Raw genomic sequence first — 20,123 nt, 5'->3', positions numbered from 1 at the left:
TAGCTATAGTTTCCAGCAATAGCTTGTTTTTGTTGCTGATCTGCTACTAATTTGACACTAGGGGGCGCTCTATCAGGTGCTTTCATGAACCACCAATTTCAGGATTTTTTGATTTGTACAAAGTCAGGAAGCAGGATCCACTTATATCGTCTCTTGTTTCCTGTCTACCAACAAGATACGGGGCTGAGATCTGCCTACTAGATGTCACTGACAGCTCCCGGTGACACTTGCCCTTAACTAAGACTACCTGTCATAACACCATTGGCTTCCTTTTCAATCTACTGGGCCACCCTATGTAGTTTCACCCAGACGTTTAATTTCACCACTCTTTGCTGTGTGGTCAATGATGCTGTATAAGTCTCCATATCAAAAATCAAAGTAAACGTTGATACTCACAATATGTATGTGATCACACCAATGCTCCTAAAACAGAGAAACGTAAGCCTTAGTATTAAAAGAAAACTTTAATGAGGCCCCTTTGGTGTTCTCTTATATATCCCTTTATAAAACAAACTCACCACATATCTACAGCCAGTCCTAGTGGTTCATAATTCACTATTTCAGGAGCTGAAATATTAATTTGTAAAATTACATGAGATCCATATTGAACAGATCTAGACAGCCAGAGATTTCTCAGCTAACGGAAGGCATCCCGTTCTACATGTTAGAGAAAAACACCAAGAACACCATTACTTTATATCTTTCATTTACAAGTGTAGCTTTGGAAATATATAAGGCCTTCTTCTAAACTGAGTAAAGACATCCATATTAAAGGTGTTTTCCGAGACTGTAATATTGATGATCTATCCTATACTATCAATATTTGATCGGTGGTGGTTCAACTCTCAGGACATCCTCTGATCAGCTGAATGAAGGGGCCGGGGCGCTCAAGCAAGCACCGTGTCCCCTTCATTGTTTATCCATGCACAGCGCCTTATGTACGGTTGTGGCTGTGCCTGGTACTGCAGATCACAGTAGCTCAGTCTTATTCGATTGAGCCATTTCAATCTATTAAAACTGGGTTTGTATGGTTTGCGGTAGTAGTATGCAGCAGGCAGCCTTATGACTCTTGCATACCATCATGTATTTCTTATATTCTTAGAACTGCTTCTGTGGAAAACTGCGTTGTGGTTTTTAGGACTTATTCACGCTGTGCAGTTTTGAGCCCGAACCCGGTTTGGATTCTAAAACGATTAGTATACAAATTTCCAAACTGCATCAAACTGCAGTGTGTGAACATGGGGTGTTTATGCTGCAATTATTTTCCCTTTTAGGTAAAATAACAGCACATAAATGTCATTAATACTAAAGCCTTCCCTAAAAACTGTGCAGTTCTTAACAATGTATCTAAAAGTACTTAGTGTCTTAATTTCTTTAAAAACAGATCACGACGGAACTTTAAATAAACCCTATTCATATATATGGGACTCAAAGTGATGCAAAAGAGCAGTATTTTTCATCAGTTCTTTACTTTATTGATAATGTGTACTTAGTGCTTATGTGTCCACCCAGTAGTTAGATATGAATGACCTAGAATAATCTGGACTGCTCCTGAAATCAGCGGATGCAGAATATTACACCACTTGCAACTGCAGCCACTTGCTCTTTCTACAAATATACGGACATGCGGTCATGTAGTGAAAGATGCTTTGTGGGGATGCGTTTGTGACATTTAAATGCAACCTAAATTAATTAAAAAAATAATTTTTCATAATATTTCTTATCCTACATACCTACAAATTCTGGTGTGCCAAAAATATTCTTAAACTCTACCCCGTCTTCAATTTTATGTGCCAAGCCAAAGTCAATCAGCTTTATATGGGGCACAGCAATTGCTTTATCCAACAGCATTATGTTTTCTGGCTGAAAAAGAACATAATCATGCAAGATTAAAGGACAACTCCACCTCTGATAATGCTAAGACCTTATTCATACAGTGCATTTTGGTTCTATGAATCCTAAACAGAGGAAGAGCAGGAAGTAAAAACTTAAGAGGCTTTTCCCACAAACATTATTTATCATCGATCCACAGAATAGGTGATACATATATGATCGGTGGGGGTCCGACCGCTAAGAACCCCACCGATCAAAACAATGGGTTTACCTTGCTGTTCCTGGGAGCCCCATAGGAATGGAGCGGTAGTGCATATGGTCGACCACTGCTCCCTTTATTTCTATGGGGCTGCCGAGCGCTATATTCGGCAGCCCCATAGAAATTAATGGAGCGTTGGCCGAGCATGTGCAAAACTGCTCCATTCCTATGGGGCTCCCAGGAATGGCAAGGTAAGCCTGTTCTTCTGACCTGTGGGGGTCCCAGCGGTCAGACCTCCCACCAATCAGATATTTCCTGTGGATAGGTGATAAATATTGATTATGGGAAAACCTCCTTAATGCTTTTCTTCCCAGTTTGATTTAAAAAAAAATGTACATAATAACTGCACTGTGCTAAAAGGGTATGTTCACACGCAAACTCAAAAACTTCTGAAAATACGGAGCTGTTTTCAAGGGAAAACAGCTCCTGATTTTCAGAGGTTTTTGTAGGCACTCGCGATTTTCGCTGCATTTTTCACTGCATTTTTTATGGCCGCTTTTGGAGCTTTTTTCAATAGTCTATGAAAAACAGCTCCAAAAACGTCCCAAGAAGTGTCCTGCACTTCTTTTTCGCGGCTGTTTTTCAAAACGGGCGCGTAAAAAAACGGCCCATCGGAACAGAATGCCGTTTTTCTCATTGATTTCATTGGGCAGATGTTTGGAGGCATTCTGCTTCTGATTTTTCGGCCGTTTTTCAGGCTCTTACGGCCCGAAAAACAGACGAAAATAGGCCGTGTGAACATACCCAAAGAGCTAAATAATCTTAATGAGATGGTAAAGTCCAAAACAGGAACAACATATAATATAATATTAATAATGTTCAGTAGATCTTCCCACCTTTAAGTCAAAGTGTGCAATCTTGCGGGTGTGCAGATAATTCACGCCCCCTAGTATCTGTTTGATGAACCTGGTAGCCTCCTCTTCACTCAATGACTCTTTCTGAGCCAGGAAATCAAACAGTTCTCCTCCTGAAACGCTAACCAGAGAGAAGACAAAATCAATATAAATATACACTAAAGCTGCCCATACACTAGATATTTTGGACAGCAGAAAAATACTGATATAGACTATTTTCCACTCTTTTTTGTGATACAAACAAGCCTGACAGGCAGATATCTGTGGAAAAGTTGATCTGCCGTGTTGGATTTTTTGGTGATTGTTGGGTGCAGTCCTTGGAAAGTCATTCATGTCAAACAGCAGATGTGCATCCCATCAATAAAAGCCCAAACCACTCCACAGATGAAGGCAGAGAATGATCAGCAGTTTGTCTTTTTATAGCATTGACGTCCAAAATGACACTCTTCACAGTCCAACCGTGAAAGACAAGCCATTCAGAAAAAGGCCGACTGAAATCCCTAACGTATGGCCTTCTTAAGAAGTCTGATTCCCTTATTGATTCAGCATTTCAGCTCTACCAGTCATGGAAGAGGGTGACACCAAACAAACTACAGGGATACAGATTGCCATCAAGCGGTTTGCTATGTATCATGTCCTACTATAGCTACAAAGGATGTATCAGTCTACCCACACTATATACCTGGAAACGTTTAGTCAAGAACATAGCTTTTTTTGTGCAGACAGTATACAAAACTGGTATCTGTTTAGTACAAAAAATAAAACGCAATTATGAAAGGCCTAATAATAATGTTCATGAGCCCCTAAATATAGGATTTTTTTTTTAGTTAATATGTTTACTAGAAGAAAAATGTCAGATAAAGAGGAAGTGAAGAGCATGCAATATCCGTCTGGTGAACCACAGTATCAGAAACATGATACACAGGACCCTATGTGACAGGCTCATCTCTAGACTACAGAAGCAATGTACTCAATTTATCCATTACTTTAAAGTTCTCCTACTTACACAAGACAATGTAGAAAAAAGGATTTAAACTATGATCAGTGGCGTTATTACCGCTGTAGCAGCCGTTATGGCCGCTACAGCGGTAGCGACGCTACTACACGGCCTGCGCCACCCGGCCCTTAACATTTAATTGCCTGGCAACACAGGCCCTCTCATGCCCGGTGACGTCACTAGTACCGGAGGGGGCCCCGGTGCTAGTGACAGCCACATTAATTTGTATCTGCATCCTCAGGACACAGATACAAATGAATACTATAGGCTGCAGGCCACGTTAAGCCTGCAGCCTATAAGGTGCTGGGAAGACTCCCTGCGCAGGCCGGCGTGGTGACTTATAAAATCACTTCTACACTACAATTAATTAAATGCTCACATTCTTTACTATAAGCACCCACAACAGTCTGTATTGTTGAGCAGCCCCTACGTAGCCCATAGACTTATCCTGTGGACCAATCCATGGCAGGGCAGCTAAATGCCCCTGTGCAAAAACAGCATTTGACCTCCTTCCACCAGCATACCAATATATTGACTGTAAAGAAAAAATAGATCTGTTTTTCTGTTATTACTCTGGAAAATTACTGGATAGTCTTAATTACTGTGCAGTGATGGGTAGCCTCCCTGGTAGTCTAGGGTAGTTAAGGGGTTAATGGTAACATTGCTAGTGGTTTATGGCAGTGAAGAGGTTAATGATAATATCTGTCACTGTCTACAGCAGTGAAGATATTCAAGTTTTTTTCTTTAATCATTATTTGCCTCCTATCCCCAGGATAGGCGATAAATATCTGATCAGTGGGGGTCCAACCGCTGGGACCCCCACCAATCACGAGAATGGGCTTACCTTGCCATTCCTGGGAGCCCCATAGGAATGGAGAGGTAGTACACATGCTCGACCACCACTCCATTCATTTCTATGGAGCTGCCGAGTGCTATCTTCGGCAGCCCCGTGGAAATGCATGGAGCGGTGTCCGAGCATGCGCACTATAGAGCTTCCTAGAACAGCAAGGTAGACATGTTCTCATGATCGGTGGGGGTCCCAACAGTCAGACCCCCACCGATCAGAAATTGATTACCTATCTTTTGGATAGGTGATAAATAATGATTATTGTAGATAGTGCCATACACCCCCACTGTAGATAGTGCCTTATGTCCCCCTGTAGATACTGCCATACAGCCCCCTGTAGATACTGCCATACAATCCCCCACTGTAGATAGTGCCATACAGCCCCCTGAGAGATAGAGCCATACATACAGCCCCCTGTAGATAGTGCCATACAGCCCCCTCTAGATACAGCCATACAACCCCCGCCTGTAGATAGTGCTCCCAAACAAACAAAACAAAAATGTTAGACTCATCTAGGTCCCGTCCCGTGACAAATGGTGCTTGACACAAGCCTCCTCAACGCCGATGGGATCCTTGCATAGACCAGCGTGATCCAGTGACTTTATCACGGCAGACTGCGCAGGGATCCCGTCCCTACGCCTTATAGGCTGCAGGCCGAACGGCTTGCAGCCAATGGCAGAGCAGGGAGATACCCCCTGCTCTGTCATAGTGTTCAATAGTATATGTGTCCCAAGGACACAGATACTATTGAATGTGCTAGCGGCGCCACCGGGCATAGCGGGCCCCCTCATGTCGTGGGCCCTGTAGCAGCCACTATGGCTGTTACAGCGGTAGTTATGCCACTGGCTATCAGCCAATCACAGAGCAGCTCAGACAACCATAGAGTCTCTTTGATTGAGCGGCTGGCATGCATTGTTTGTCTAATCTTTCAGAGACCCATAAGCAGGGGAGGGGTGAGAGAAGCAGGATACTTGTTTTAAAACCCCCTGTGGCCAGAGTGGGAACCCCTTCCCCATCCTGGCCTATGTGCAGCTGAATAGACTGCACAGGCTATTTGTCCGCTTCTGGGACTGACCATGTCATCAACCACAAGAAAGGCACAGGTCATGTGATTGGTGCATCACAGTTTTAGATCTGCTCACTTATGAGCGCTGTTGTGCCTGTGGTCGCTGGCTGCCGGCATGTCAGACTCGCCGGCAGCCACGACCGCAGGACACTTGGAGCTTGCCGGCGTCTCCCTCCTCGGAGACGCCAGCACACTCGGCTGCAGTTCTTCACTGCTTCCCTCAGGGTGCGCGCACATGCTAGTTTCTGGTCTTAAAGGTCCAGCGCACCAGTAAGGGATCCCTATCCAATCCCAATACATCCTTCCTCCTTGCCTGAGCGTTGTGGTGTCTACCCGTGTTTGTTATTGCAAATGGTTCCATTGTTGTATCCTGTGCTCCCGTATCCTGTATCCCGTGTCCAATAATTGTGTTTGTTCCAGTGCGAAGTCTAGTGTCGGAGTTGAGTTCATCATCTGTGCCAAGTGTCTGCCACGCCAAGTGTCTGCCAAGTCAAGTGTCTGCCAAATCTTTCATCCAGGTACTCTTGTCCTAAAAAGACTTTCATTGACTATTGTTTGGCCAGCTGCTACTCCGCTACGGCGGAGCGGCATAGTGAGTCCACATACCCCATAGCTGTGACAAGCGCACATCTGTTAGGAGAAGGACTGTTTCAAAATATGCTTGAGAAAAACAGCATGCCACTTATGTTGATGCACCATTTGCAATGCATAAAGGCAAGGCAATGCATAAGAAAGTTCACTGCTCATGGAAATTACAGCTACTGTTCACACGTCTCAGTAATTCACATGCTTTATACTCGTTTCTTTCATTTTAACAGCATGTGGTATGGTTGAAGGGCATGTCTGATATTTTTGCTCATATTATTAATTATTATACTGTTTGTACTACTTATTCGGTTAGGTTCACACTACTGTTGTCTCCCGTTTAGGTCTCTTCCATCTTCCAGAGGAAGAGATGACCGGAAATCCAAACGGAAAGCATTACTTCCATTTGAATTACCATTGATTTCAGTGGTAATTATTTTGCTTCAGTTGGATTCGGTTTTGCCTCCGTTTGCTAGGTTTCAGTTTTTTTCACGGAAGCAAAAGTGAAATCAATGGTAATTCAAACAGAAACGATGCTTTCCGTTTGGATCTCTGATTATCTCTTCCTTTGATGGAAGAGACCGAAACGGGAGACAACGGTAGTGTGAACTTAGTCTAACTTATAAAACTACCTGAAACTTTAAAATTCCATTAAATTAATATTCAGACCGCAGCCCTGTATGAAAATTTACAGCGAGTGGTTATTAACAGAAGACCCACTGCTACGTGATACATTTACTAACCGATCAGATTTACTGTCTGCTTATAGTATATATATATATATACACACAGAATATAGTGGTAAAAGCATAACAGGACACCTCCCCCACTGGTCACCAGACCCCTATACAAATGACTTCACATATTAGGATGAGGAGGAAGTTGAAGGAAGGAAGAGATGTTTCATTTCCTCCTTGAATACGAGTTGTCCAGATTTTCCTGTCTCTACAGTTGATGCTTCCTTCATTTCAACATTAATATTCCTTATGTTGACAAGTTTTGTTTTCCCAGATTTTTATTTTTTTATCATACCCCAATAGTAACGTCAGTATTATCAACTACTTTGTATGTTGACATCATTAAACCTTTATCAAACTGAACAGGCTCCAATATATTTACTGACTACAAGTCGAATCATTTATTAAATCACGTGTTTCTTTCATTGTACCAAAAAGATTTCCTCTCATTATTAGTGTTAGGGACTCACAGCTCCAGGATGAGGACCACATCAGTCTTGTTCTCATACACATCCTGCAGAGTGATGATGTTAGGATGCTGAATATCCCGTAGGATGTTCACCTCACGTTCTATCTCCTCCCGCGTCACTCCTCTTCGACTGACACAACTTTGTCGCTTCTTGATAAATTTGGCAGCATAATCTATCCCAGTCTTCTTCTCTTTGCATCTTTTTACTATGGCAAACTGCCCACTGCAGAAAATATGAAGGAACAGTGAGTGTGATTATCGAAAACGTAAAAGAATAACATAAAAAAAAATAATATATCAGCACCCTTTGGCCGAATGCACACGATGCGTATTACGTGCAGTTTTGCTGCACATATTTGCGGGCTGCAAAACTACAGCATAATACAGTACCAGCAAAGTAAATGAAATTTCAAGAAATCTCATGTACACGCTGCGTTTTTTTCCTGCACGTAAACTGAACTGTGGTGTGTATTTTAAAATCTGCAGCCTGTCCATTTATCTTGCGCTTCTGCCTTGAAGTGTATCTGACTAGTTCCAAATCTGCAGCGTGAAAACACACCTATTTACATATCAAAATGTAAAAACCACACCTAAAAACGCACGATTAGGTGCAGTATTTACCTTTGAATTTCCTTAGTTTTCCTGCAGTTTTGATGTGTATTTTCGACAGCAAATTACGCAATGTGTACCATTGATTTCAATGGTATTTTTTTTGTTTCAGTTGCTTTCCGTTTGTGTCCGTTCGCTAGGTTTCTGTTTTTTTGGGTGAAAGCAAAAGTGCAGTCTGCAGAACTTTTGATTTCGTGAAAAAAACGGGAAACCTAGCGAATGGAGACAAACGGAAAGCAACTGAAACAAAATAATGACTATTGAAATCAAAGGTAATTCTTCCATTTGCTTTCCGTTTAATCTTTCGATCCTCTCTTCCTCTGACGGAAGAGAGGTAAACGTATAGTTGGAAACCTGCAGCAGCTTTAGGAAGAGCCAGGAAATTACGGCGTTCTGACTGGGGTCTGTGACGTCCAGGGAGTGGACCAGTCCAGTTACCTGACTTGTCAGCTGACCTCACATCAGTGACATCAGGTCAGATGAGACTCAGGTCAGGGGACAGGTCCACTCCCGTGCTGCAGCCTTCCAGCTCTGCTGTTACACATGCCGAGAAGCAGAGAGGAAGCTCCGCCCACAGCCCGTCCTGACCTGTGATACTGTCAGCAAGGAGACATGGTGAGTGTCTGTGTGTGTATGTGTGTGTAGTGTGAATACAGTGTGTGTCTCTGTGTTTGTATGTGTATATGTTACAGTGTGTGTGTGTGTGTGTGTGTGTGTGTGTGTGTGTGTGTGTGTTTGTGTCTGTGTCTCTGTCTGTCTGTCTCTGCATGTGTTTGTCTCTTACATCTACTACATTATCTGTACTCAGAGAGTTATCACTGTGTTATCTGTGGTGTTACATAGGACTGCAGATAACATCTACTACATTATCTGTACTCAGAGAGTTATCACTGTTATCTGTGGTGTTACATACGACTTCAGGTGACATAACTACATTATCTGTACTCAGAGAATTATCACTGTTATATCTGTGGTGTTACATAGGACTGCAGGTAACACTACTACATTATCTGTACTCAGAGTTATCACTGTGTTATCTGTGGTGTTACATAGGACTGCAGGTAACAGCTACTACATTATCTGTACTCAGAGTTATCACTGTGTTATCTGTGATGTTACATAGGACTGCAGGCAACAGGTACTACATTATCTGTAATCAGAGAGTTATCACTGTGTTATCTGTGGTGTTACATAGGACTGCAGATAACATCTACTACATTATCTGTACTCAGAGAGTTATCACTGTTATCTGTGGTGTTACATAGGACTTCAGGTGACATAACTACATTATCTGTACTCAGAGAATTATCACTGTTATATATGTGGTGTTACATAGGACTGCAGGTAACACTACTACATTATCTGTACTCAGAGTTATCACTGTGTTATCTGTGGTGTTACATAGGACTTCAGGTGACAACTACATTATCTGTACTCAGAGTTATCACTGTGTTATCTGTGGTGTTACATAGGACTGCAGGTAACAGCTACTACATTATCTGTACTCAGAGTTATCACTGTGTTATCTGTGGTGTTACATAGGACTTCAGGTGACAACTACATTATCTGTACTCAGAGTTATCACTGTGTGTTATCTGTGGTGTTACATAGGACTGCAGGTAACATCTACTACATTATCTGTGGTCTTACATAGGACTGCAGGTGACATCTACTACATTATCTGTGCTCTGTACATATGTGCCTGTGTGGGTATATATGGGTCTGTTTGTGAATGTGTCTTTGTGCTTGTATATATGTGCCTTTTATGTATTTGTATATGTTCCGGTCTGTGTATTTATCTGCCGGTGTGTGTGTGCGTATATGTGTCTGTACGTCTATATATTTACCTGTATGTATATATTCCAGATGTGTGCATGTATATTTGCCTGTATGTCTAAATATCTATCTTTATGTATGTACAGTATATATGTTCCAGCGTGTCCATATATGTGGTTAATTTTTGGTTTGTGTAGGGGGTGGCAATAGAGAGTCCCGCACAGGGCGCCATCCAAGCTAAGGCCGGCCCTGGCTGTCACCAACCCTAGTCAGAAGGAACTCCGTCGCTGCCTGCGCCGAATGACCTCCTCGGCTTCTCCGGTAAGTCACACCAGGCAGAGCGGAGAGTGGTAGCGGTAGGCTACCGCTCACCGGTCTGTTCACAGTGTGGCGCTAAGTACAAGGGGGGGGGAGTGTGGCGCTATTTAAAAGGGGGGGAATGTGGCACTATTTACAAGGGGGGGTGTGGCGCTATTTACAAAGGGGCAGCAGGCTGTGTGTGGCACTATCTACAAGGGGGGCTGTGTGGCGCTATCTATAGGGGGCCTCTTTAATTTATTTTCTTTTAATTTATTTTTATGTTAATTACATTATAGAACTATATCACTTGTAAAATGTAGAAAATGTAGAAATGCTTTTATACTCGAGTTACATTAAAAAAATTGTGAAAAAAAATTACACCTCATTGATTGGTAGGGAAAGAAAACATGGCGAGGGGGAAGGAGATGTCGGGAAATAAATTGGGGGGGGGGCGCCGATCTGAATCTTTGCCCCGGGTGCAGGAGAACCTAGCTTATTTTCGGCCGAAAATCGGAAGCAGAACGCCACAAAACATCTGCCCATTGATTTCAATGGGAAAAACAGCGTTCTGTTCCGACAGGGTGTTTTTTTACGCGACCGTTTTGAAAAAAGAAGTGCTTGTCACTTCTTGATCCGTTTTTGGAGCAGTTTTTCATTAACTGTATAGAAAAACAGCTCCAAAAACGGCCGTAAAAAACGGCACAAAAAACGTGAGTTGCTAAAAAAACAGCTGAAAATCAGGAGCTGTTTTCCCTTGAAAACAGCTCTGTATTTTCAGCCGTTTTTTTATTAAGCGTGTGAACATACCTTTAGACAAAAAAAACATACCTAGAGCATGCTGCATTTTGAAACCAAAGTCGCTACAAAATTGCCACAGACCACAACACTGGGTATGCAGGCTTTCTAATATTTTACTGTAATCTTTAAAGTAACATCTTTTTGGACCGAAGAAAAAAAATCAAAAAATATGCAGCAAAAAACAGCAACGAAATCGCAAGTAAGCGCTGTGTGTGAATTGAACCTCAGGCATACATAATGAATGTTGGAGTTAAACATTGAACTTTAAATGAATGATAAGTAAATCTGGATATTGAAATGCCAATGAATTAGTTAGATGACCACTATATTAAGAATACTTGTCTTGAACTGGTTAGGACCCCTTTAGCAGCTTGAATCCTGTGATGCCTGAATTCTGTTAGGTGCTGGACAAATTCCTGGGATATTTTGGCACATTTATTAATAGTTTCATAAAGTCAGACAGGATAAAACGAGACTAAACAGGTGGAAACTGCATCAAATTTATACCACCTCATAGCTGGCATACTTTACACCAATATTTTGTTTCAAAAAAATGGTGCATGCCATTAATATATTTGGTGCAATTTACAGCTCAAAGTTGTTATGTCAGTGTAGGTGATAGAAAGATAAAGTGAAGAAATACAAACAGATGTCACTGGAGATAATATTTATTATGCATTTCACTGCGCATGACCAGTCCTTTGTTCAGTCTGCATCATGATGATGCCCTGCCGACTACCTACATGGTGCTATTTCTTTTACTTGCCCCTGAAATACATCATCTGTGAAATGTTTCTACACCTTGATTGGAGTCCATCTGTGGTAAATTCATTTGATTGGACATGATTTGGAAAGACACACCCCTGTGTATATAAGGTCTCACAGCTGACAATGCATATCAGAGCACAACCCAAGCCATGAGGAGGAAAGAACTGCCTGTAGAGCTCAGAGACAGGATTGTGTGGGGACACAGATCTGGAGAAGGATAGAAAAAAAATTCTGCTGCACTAAAAGCTCCCAAGAGCACAGTGGCCTCCATAATTCCTAAATGGAAGAATTTTGGAACAACCAGAACTCTTCCTAGATCTGGCCGCCCCACCAAACTAAGTAATCAGGGGAGAATGGCCTTGGTAAGAGAGGTGACCAAGAACTCACTGGTCACTCTGGCTGAGCTCCAAAGATCGTGTATGCAGATGGGAGAAACTTCTAGAAGGTCAACCATCACTGCAGCACTCCACCAATCTGAGCTTTATGGCAGAGTGGCAAGAAAGAAGCCTCTCCTCAGTAAAAGCCCGCCTGGAGTTTGCAAAAAAGCACCTAAAGGACTCTCAGACTGTGAGAAACAAAATTCTGTGGTCTGATGAAACCAAGAATGAACGTTTTGGCCTCAGTTCTAAGGGTCATGACTGGAGGAAACCAGGCACAGCTCTTCACCTGCTCAATACCATCCCTACGGTGAGGCATGTTAGTGGGAGCATCAAGCTGTGGGGGCATTTTTCAGCAGTTGAGACAGGGAGACTGGTCAGGATTGAGGGAAAGACGAATGGAGCAAAATACTGAGCTATTCTTAATGAAAACCTGATCCAGAGTGCTCTGGACCTCAGATTGGGCCAAAGGTTGAACTTCCAACAAGACAAGGACCATAAGCACGCAGCCAAGACAACACAGGAGTGGCTTAGAGATAACTCTGTGAATGTCCTTGAGTGGCCCAGCCAGCGCCCTGACTTGAACCCAATCGAACATCTCTGGAAAGCCCTGAAAATGGCTGTCAACCGACCGTCCCCATCTAACCTGACAGAGCTTGAGAGGGTTCGCAGAGAAGAATAGCAGAAAATCCCCAAATTCAGGTGTGCAAACCTTGTGGTATCATACCCAAGAAGACTGGAGGCGGTTATCGCTGCCAAAGGTTCTTCAACGAAGTACTGAGTAAATAGTCTGAATACTTATATCAATGCAATATTTTAGTTTTCCTTTTCAATAAATTAGCAAAGATTTCTAATATTCTGTCTTCAGTTTGTCATGATGGCGGATTGAGTGCAAAATGATGGGCAAAAACGTGATTTTTATTTTATTTTAGCACAAGGCCTTAACAAATTGTGAAAAAAGTGAAAGGGTCTGAAGAATTTCTGAATGCATTGTATATTTATCTACACCACCTGGCCAGTATTCTTCATGTATTTCAACTTGGTTGTAGTGGTATCATGAATGCACTTTATGTAATTTTTATTTATTAAATTATGTGGTTTGAATAAAGTAATATATATGTTTCTACATTATTGATTCTGCTTATGGCTTAAGCCCAACAACTTTTTCTTTTTTTTTTTCATGATATGGTAATTAGTTGGGTATTTAGCAGCAAATTGTCCTTTTGATATCTAATTTATCTTGAATGGTCCATTGATGGAGCTCTCAATTTCCTCTTTTTTGTCCGATATGGTGACAGATGGCCCTGTTAGGGCACCTTTTCCTGGCGTATACGTCGAACATAGGCAAATAAAAGTGACGTGATATGAAAGCGGCCTTAGATGTCACATAGCAGACTGCAGTGACTGAGAAGAACCATTTCAGCAGCAGCAGGGAGAAAAGGAGGACTGAGGAGACAAGACAGTCTAGAATAGTGAGAGAGAGTAAGGAGAAGTGAGCTGCGAGAGAACAATCTCACACAACTAAGGGGAGGGGGTGAGTGTGTAGTAACTATTCAGTGTGTTGTGATGAAAAATGAATCGCATAGCAGGAGGGAGTGGAGATTTTACAGCATTTATCATTGAAAGAGAAAGTTTTTTTCTTAGGAATTATCCTGACATGGTAGATGCTGCAGCAGCATGAAAAAAAAACCCATTATTATTATTGTTTTCACATACTGGCTGTTTTCAGTTCTGTGCACAATCTCTGCAAGCTGAAGAGAATGTTTTCTATAAAAATCCCGGGATATCATCAGATACTGAAACCATCCCATCTGGCACCACGGATCATTCCACAGTCAAAGTCACTCCCATTTTTTCCACATGCTAGTATTCGGTCTGTACAATATCTGGACCTCTTGACTATGTCTACATGATTTTATGCATTGAGTTGCTGCTATAATATTGGTTGACTAGATATAATTCAGCCTTATCTTTCCACAAGAACCTGTTCACACTCCTAAGCTGCAATGAAACAAGGTAAATCTGTTTGGTTTTTATGACTGCTATAAAGTGACATCATCTGCTGCCCTGTTTTCTGATAACACATTATTCACCAGAATATTTATCTGTATTGTCTGCACAAGTCAGGTGCGTCAGCATACAGCAAACACCAGTTTACCACCCATGTCATCTTTCACCTTAAGAACCACCCGCTGCTCATTCTTCTGTGCTTAGTAACAAGTTGTACCCTCACAGTACTCACAGTTGGTGTTTAGTAACAAGTTGTACCCTCACAGTACTCACAGTTGGTGTTTTGTAACAAGTTGTACCGTCACAGTACTCACAGTTGGTGTTTAGTAACAAGTTGTACCCTCATAGTTGGTGTTTAGCAACAAGTTGTACCCTCACAGTACTCACAGTTGGTGTTTAGTAACAAGTTGTACCCTCACAGCACTCACAGTTGGTGTTTAGTAGCAAGGTCTACCCTCACAGTACTTACAGTTGGTGTTTAGTAACAAGTTGTACCCTCACAGTACTCACAGTTGGTCTTTAGTAACAAGTTGTACCCTCACAGTTGGTGCTTAGTGACAAGTTGTACCCTCACAGTACTCACAGTTGGTGTTTAGTAGCAAGGTCTACCCTCACAGTACTCACAGTTGGTGTTTAGTAACAAGTTGTACCCTCACAGTACTCACAGTTGGTGTTTAGTAACAAGTTTTACCCTCACAGCTGGTCTTTAGTAACAAGTTGTACCCTCACAGTTGGTGCTTAGTGACAAGTTGTACCCTCACAGTACTCACAGTTGCTGTTTAGTAACAAATTGTACCCTCACAATTGGTCTTTAGTAACAAGTTGTACCATCACAGTTGGTGCTTAGTAACAAGTTGTACCCTCACAGTACTCACAGTTTGTGTTTAGTAACAATTTGTACCCTCACAGTACTTACAGTTGGTGTTTAGTAACAAGTTGTACCCTCACAGTTGGTGTTTAGTAACAAGTTGTACCCTCACAGTTGGTGTTTAGTAACAAGTTTTACCCTCACAGTACTCATAGTTGGTGTTTAGTAACAAGTTGTACCCTCACAGTACTCACAATTGGTGTTTAGTGACAAGTTGTACCCTCACAGTATTCACAGTTAAATCTGCAGTACTAATCTGCTATTGCTGCAAGTGCAAGCCTACACCCCAAGTACAAGCCGGACCAAATGCGTAGGAGTACTTTATCCACAAATAGTCATGTGGTGTAAATTTAAAGATGCTCCATACAACCTAAAGGATTTGAAAAACACTATTTTTGTGTCTGTTGTACATGTTCATTGGCAAGAATCCAGGACTGGATGTTATCGAAGAACAGCCTTCCAATGCGAGTATCAAATCAAGTTTGGTCTTATTATTTTTTAAGCCTTCTGGTCGCTGCAGTATTTTACCACGGCATGCCCTATACATTGTGTTTGTTCCCCATTTACTTTAATAGGCACAAAAACAAAATCTTGCCTGGTGACATAGTGTGAACAAAAGTAATGATCAAAAATGTAACTACTTCACAACCAGGTTTTTACCCTTTTGTGACAAAGGGTAATTTTGCCTTTGTAATTCTGCAATAATTTTGATTAGTCTACCGAGTTTGTTTTCAGACAGACAGAGCTTTCTTTTCATGCCAAATTATTCAAATCTTAATTTTAAAATTGGAACACAATTTTGAGAAAGTTTGAGTCCAAGCTAAGATAATAATTTGGAGGTCTCTCTTACAATGAGAGGCTATAAAAAAAATGTTCAGCTTGGAAAACAAACGCCTTAGAGTTGATTAAATTAAAGGTAATCTGTCAGCAATTTGGAGCCCTCAAAACTGCTGACGGAGCTATATAGAGAAGGGGGAGGGCAATGTAACGATACCTGTTGTGTCAGTTATGCGAATTGCTCTGAGTGACATCTCTAGCGTCCAGTCAGGAAACCTCTATAGACATCATTTAGAGGAGAAGAGGGGCTGGCAGCGTTAAGTGAAGATAGCCTGGAGCATTTAAAAAACAAGGGGCTGCCTTTGTGGCACTAGCGTCCGCAGTGCCAGGGGCATTTAATGTCAATTTCCCAATCATGAAACTTGCATGACTGATACAACAGGTATCGTTACACTGCCCTCCCCCTCCTCTATATAGTGCTGTCAGCACTTTTGAGGGCTCAAAACTGTTGACAAATGCCCTTTAAATAAATATACGTGTGGTCAATACAAAGGAATTGCACATAATTTATTCATTTTTAAGAATTGTAGATAGAACCAGGGGACATTCATTACTTGTGGAGGAAAGGTGATTCAGACATCAATATAGGAAAGGGTTCTTTAAAGTTAGAGAAGTCAAACTATGGAATGCCCTATATTGCTATAGCAATGGAAGATACTATGACGGCTATAAAAAAAAAAAGGGCTAGATGCTAATGACACATGACATTGAGGGTTATATTAATATAGAAATTAATTATGTATAATTGATCGGAGGAAGGTAGAACTTGATAGATATGTATCTTTTTTTCGACATAACTATGTAGCTATTGACAGCAATCTGACACATCTATCTTTGATATATAATTTATCACAATCTTATTACGGTTAGGATATGTTTGCATACTAAGTGTGGACCCAGGTATGTATATGCTTTGCACTGTCTATATGCACTTCATGAAGGCTTCTGATGATGGTGGAAACAGACTTTTCCTCTTCCTCTCCTGTTCCACCACTGTGCTATATCATTTGTACACATACCTCTTAACTAGAAGAGAAATCTTTCTGCCATTACATATTAAATCTCTGCAGATGGCAACTTGCATGCCGCTGTTCATTAAATCTTCAGCACAAGCTCAGCAGACACAGAAAATTACTATGCTGGTTATGCAACTGACCTACTTTGTTCCATATTTTATTTGTTTATTAGAGCTAGGGTGGTGAATGATTGGAGACCAGTTTTTCTAATTCTTCTTTTCAATGTCCGGTTGCCATAGTAACCCATTGGTACCCCGCGACCACATTGCAAGTGATGGCACCAACACAGCTACTGTGCCTACACCCTTACTTTGATGTAATAGTAAGTTAGTTAGCAGAAACGACCTGCGAACCGTTACGAATTGTTACATCGCAGGGTTGGGAAGGGGTTTAATGGCATTTTCCCCACCATACTTGTCGAATTCTTATTATGTTATATAGAACAAATTGAATTAGATTCTTTCACAGCACTGCCTTGTGAGAAATAACAATCCAAATATGTTCTAGAGCAGGGGTCTCAAACTCGGCCGGGTAAGTGGGCCGCATATAGAAAAAATGGGAAGTTGACGGGCCGCATTACTTTCAAATTTGATGCAATACAAAATTATTGTTAATCAATTAGTTATTTGAACTACTATAACATTATATTACTAGAATAATAATACTACATTACTACAATAATAGCGCTAGGTTTAAAATTTGAGATATTTCTCCACGTGCTTATTTCAACAATCCAGCTTTCCAGTTTAAGTGTCGCTAAATGCAGTCCGGCGGCTCAGTTAGCACACATGTCAAGATTGGGCAGCCCCTTTTTAGATAGTGCCGCAGTGCCCTCTGTGGATGCTGCCGCAGTGCCCTCTGTGGATAATGCAACACACCCCTAGATAAGGCCACAGTGCCCTCTGTAGATAAGGCCACAGTGCCCTCTGTAGATAAGGCCACAGCGCCCTCTGTAGATAAAGCCACAGTGCCCTCTGTAGATAAGGCCACAGTGCCCTCTGTAGATAAGGCCACAGTGCCCTCTGTAGATAAGGCCACAGTGCCCTCTGTAGATAAGGCCACAGTGCCCCTGTAGAGGCTGCCACAGTGCCCTCTGTAGAGGCTGCCCCAGTGCCCTCTGTAGAGGCTGCCCCTGTGCCCTCTGTAGAGGCTGCTCCAGTGCCCTCTGTAGAGGCTGCTCCAGTGATGTCAGGGGCTTGCCCAGAGCTGGAGTCCCGGAGCAGAGCCGCTTCTGCCACTCTGCCTGGGATTCCAGCTCTGCTCCTGACATCACTGTCCATATATGGACAGAGATGTCAGGGGCAACCCCAGAGCTGGAGTCCCAGGCAGAGCGCTAGTAGGCTCTTCCTGGGACTCCAGCTGTGATCCTGACATCACTGGGACTCCTGCTCTGGGGAAGCCCCTGACATCATTGTCGATGTATGGATAGCGATGTCAGGGAATTCCACAGAGTCCCGGAGCAGAGCCTGTACTAGCGCTCTGCCTGGGACTCCGCTCTGGGGAAGACCCTGACACACTGTCCATATATGGACAGCGATGTCAGGGAATTCCACAGAGTCCCGGAGCAGAGCCGATAATAGCGCTCTGCCCGGGACTCCGCTCTGGGGAAGACCCTGACACACTGTCCATATATGGGCAGCGATGTCAGGGAATTCCACAGAGTCCCGGAGCAGAGCATGTACTAGCGCTCTGCCCGGGACTCCGGCTCTGGGGAAGTCCCAGACATCGCTGTTCATATGTGGACAGCGATGTCAGGGAATTCCACAGAGTCCAGGAGCAGAGCCGACACCAGCGCTCTGCTCCGCTCTGGGCAAGACCCTGACACACTGTCCATATATGGGCAGCGATGTCAGGGAATTCCACAGAGTCCCGAAGCAGAGCCGACACCAGCGCTCTGCCCGGGACTCCGGCTCTGGGTAATCCCCAGACATCGCTGCTCATATGTGGACAGCGATGTCAGGGAATTCCACAGAGTCCCGGAGCAGAGCCGACACCAGAACTCTGCTCGGGACTCCGGCTCTGGGGAAGCCCCAGACATTGCTGTTCATATGTGGACAGCGATGTCAGGGAATTCCACAGAGTCCCGGAGCAGAGCCGACACCAGCAATCTGCTCGGTACTCCGGCTCTGGGGAAGCCCCAGACATCGCTGTTCATATGTGGACAGCGATGTCAGGGAATTCTCCACAGAGTCCCGGAGCAGAGCCGACACCAGCGCTCTGCTCGGGACTCCGGCACTGGGGAAGCCCCAGACATCGCTGTTCATATGTGGACAGCGAAGTCAGGGAATTCTCCACAGAGTCCCAGAGCAGAGCCGACACCAGCGCTCTGCTCGGGACTCCGGCTCTGGGGAAGCCCCAGACATCGCTGTTCATATGTGGACAGCGATGTCAGGGAATTCCACAGAGTCCAGGAGCAGAGCCGACACCAGCGCTCTGCTCCGCTCTGGGCAAGACCCTGACACACTGTCCATATATGGGCAGCGATGTCAGGGAATTCCACAGAGTCCCGGAGCAGAGCCGACACCAGCGCTCTGCTCGGGACTCCGGCTCTGGGGAAGCCCCAGACATCGCTGTTCATATGTGGACAGCGATGTCAGGGAATTCCACAGAGTCCAGGAGCAGAGCCGACACCAGCGCTCTGCTCCGCTCTGCTCCGCTCTGGGCAAGACCCTGACACACTGTCCATATATGGGCAGTGATGTCAGGGAATTCCACAGAGTCCCGGAGCAGAGCCGACACCAGCGGCTCTGTGTCCCGCGGGCCGCAGATGACAGCCCCAGGGGCCGCATGCGGGCCGCGTGCTTGAGACCCCTGTTCTAGAGAATGGTGGTGGTGCTAGAAGTCGGACCCCCACCGATCAGATAGGAATGGCAGTGATAAGTAGTATGTGGGGTGGATATATTTTTAGAATTTTAACAAATTGTAATTTGTTCTTTCCATAGGTAAATTAGCTTGGGTTTTGACATCTTTAGTGATCTATTAGACCTCGCAGGACTTTATTGAAGCCTAACTTCGTTTTTAGTGGACAGACAGAGGGAAGACATTTAATGTAAAAGAACACTTGACTGTTTTGTAGCATTTATTCTTTGTAAAATAGCAATAAGACAAAACACTCTT

At 43.2% G+C, this 20,123-nt stretch overlaps 1 protein-coding gene across 1 annotated transcript in view; it reads right to left on the bottom strand.

The window, feature by feature from the left end:
* Positions 1-20,123, bottom strand: part of DAPK2 (death associated protein kinase 2) — a 91,958-nt gene that overhangs the window by 44,035 nt on the left and 27,800 nt on the right. The window contains exons 3-7 of the mRNA XM_075855146.1: positions 7,649-7,870; positions 2,929-3,067; positions 1,734-1,863; positions 519-567; positions 397-423 (exon numbers count right to left, since the gene is read on the bottom strand). Coding sequence (XP_075711261.1) covers positions 397-423; positions 519-567; positions 1,734-1,863; positions 2,929-3,067; positions 7,649-7,870 — 567 coding nt within the window. The remainder of the gene's footprint in view (positions 1-396; positions 424-518; positions 568-1,733; positions 1,864-2,928; positions 3,068-7,648; positions 7,871-20,123) is intronic.

Source organism: Rhinoderma darwinii, chromosome 3, assembly GCF_050947455.1.
Source record: "Rhinoderma darwinii isolate aRhiDar2 chromosome 3, aRhiDar2.hap1, whole genome shotgun sequence".
Lineage (NCBI taxonomy): Eukaryota > Metazoa > Chordata > Amphibia > Anura > Rhinodermatidae > Rhinoderma > Rhinoderma darwinii.
The sequence above is the reverse complement of the archived record's forward strand: the minus strand, read 5'-3'. Positions and strand labels throughout refer to the sequence as shown.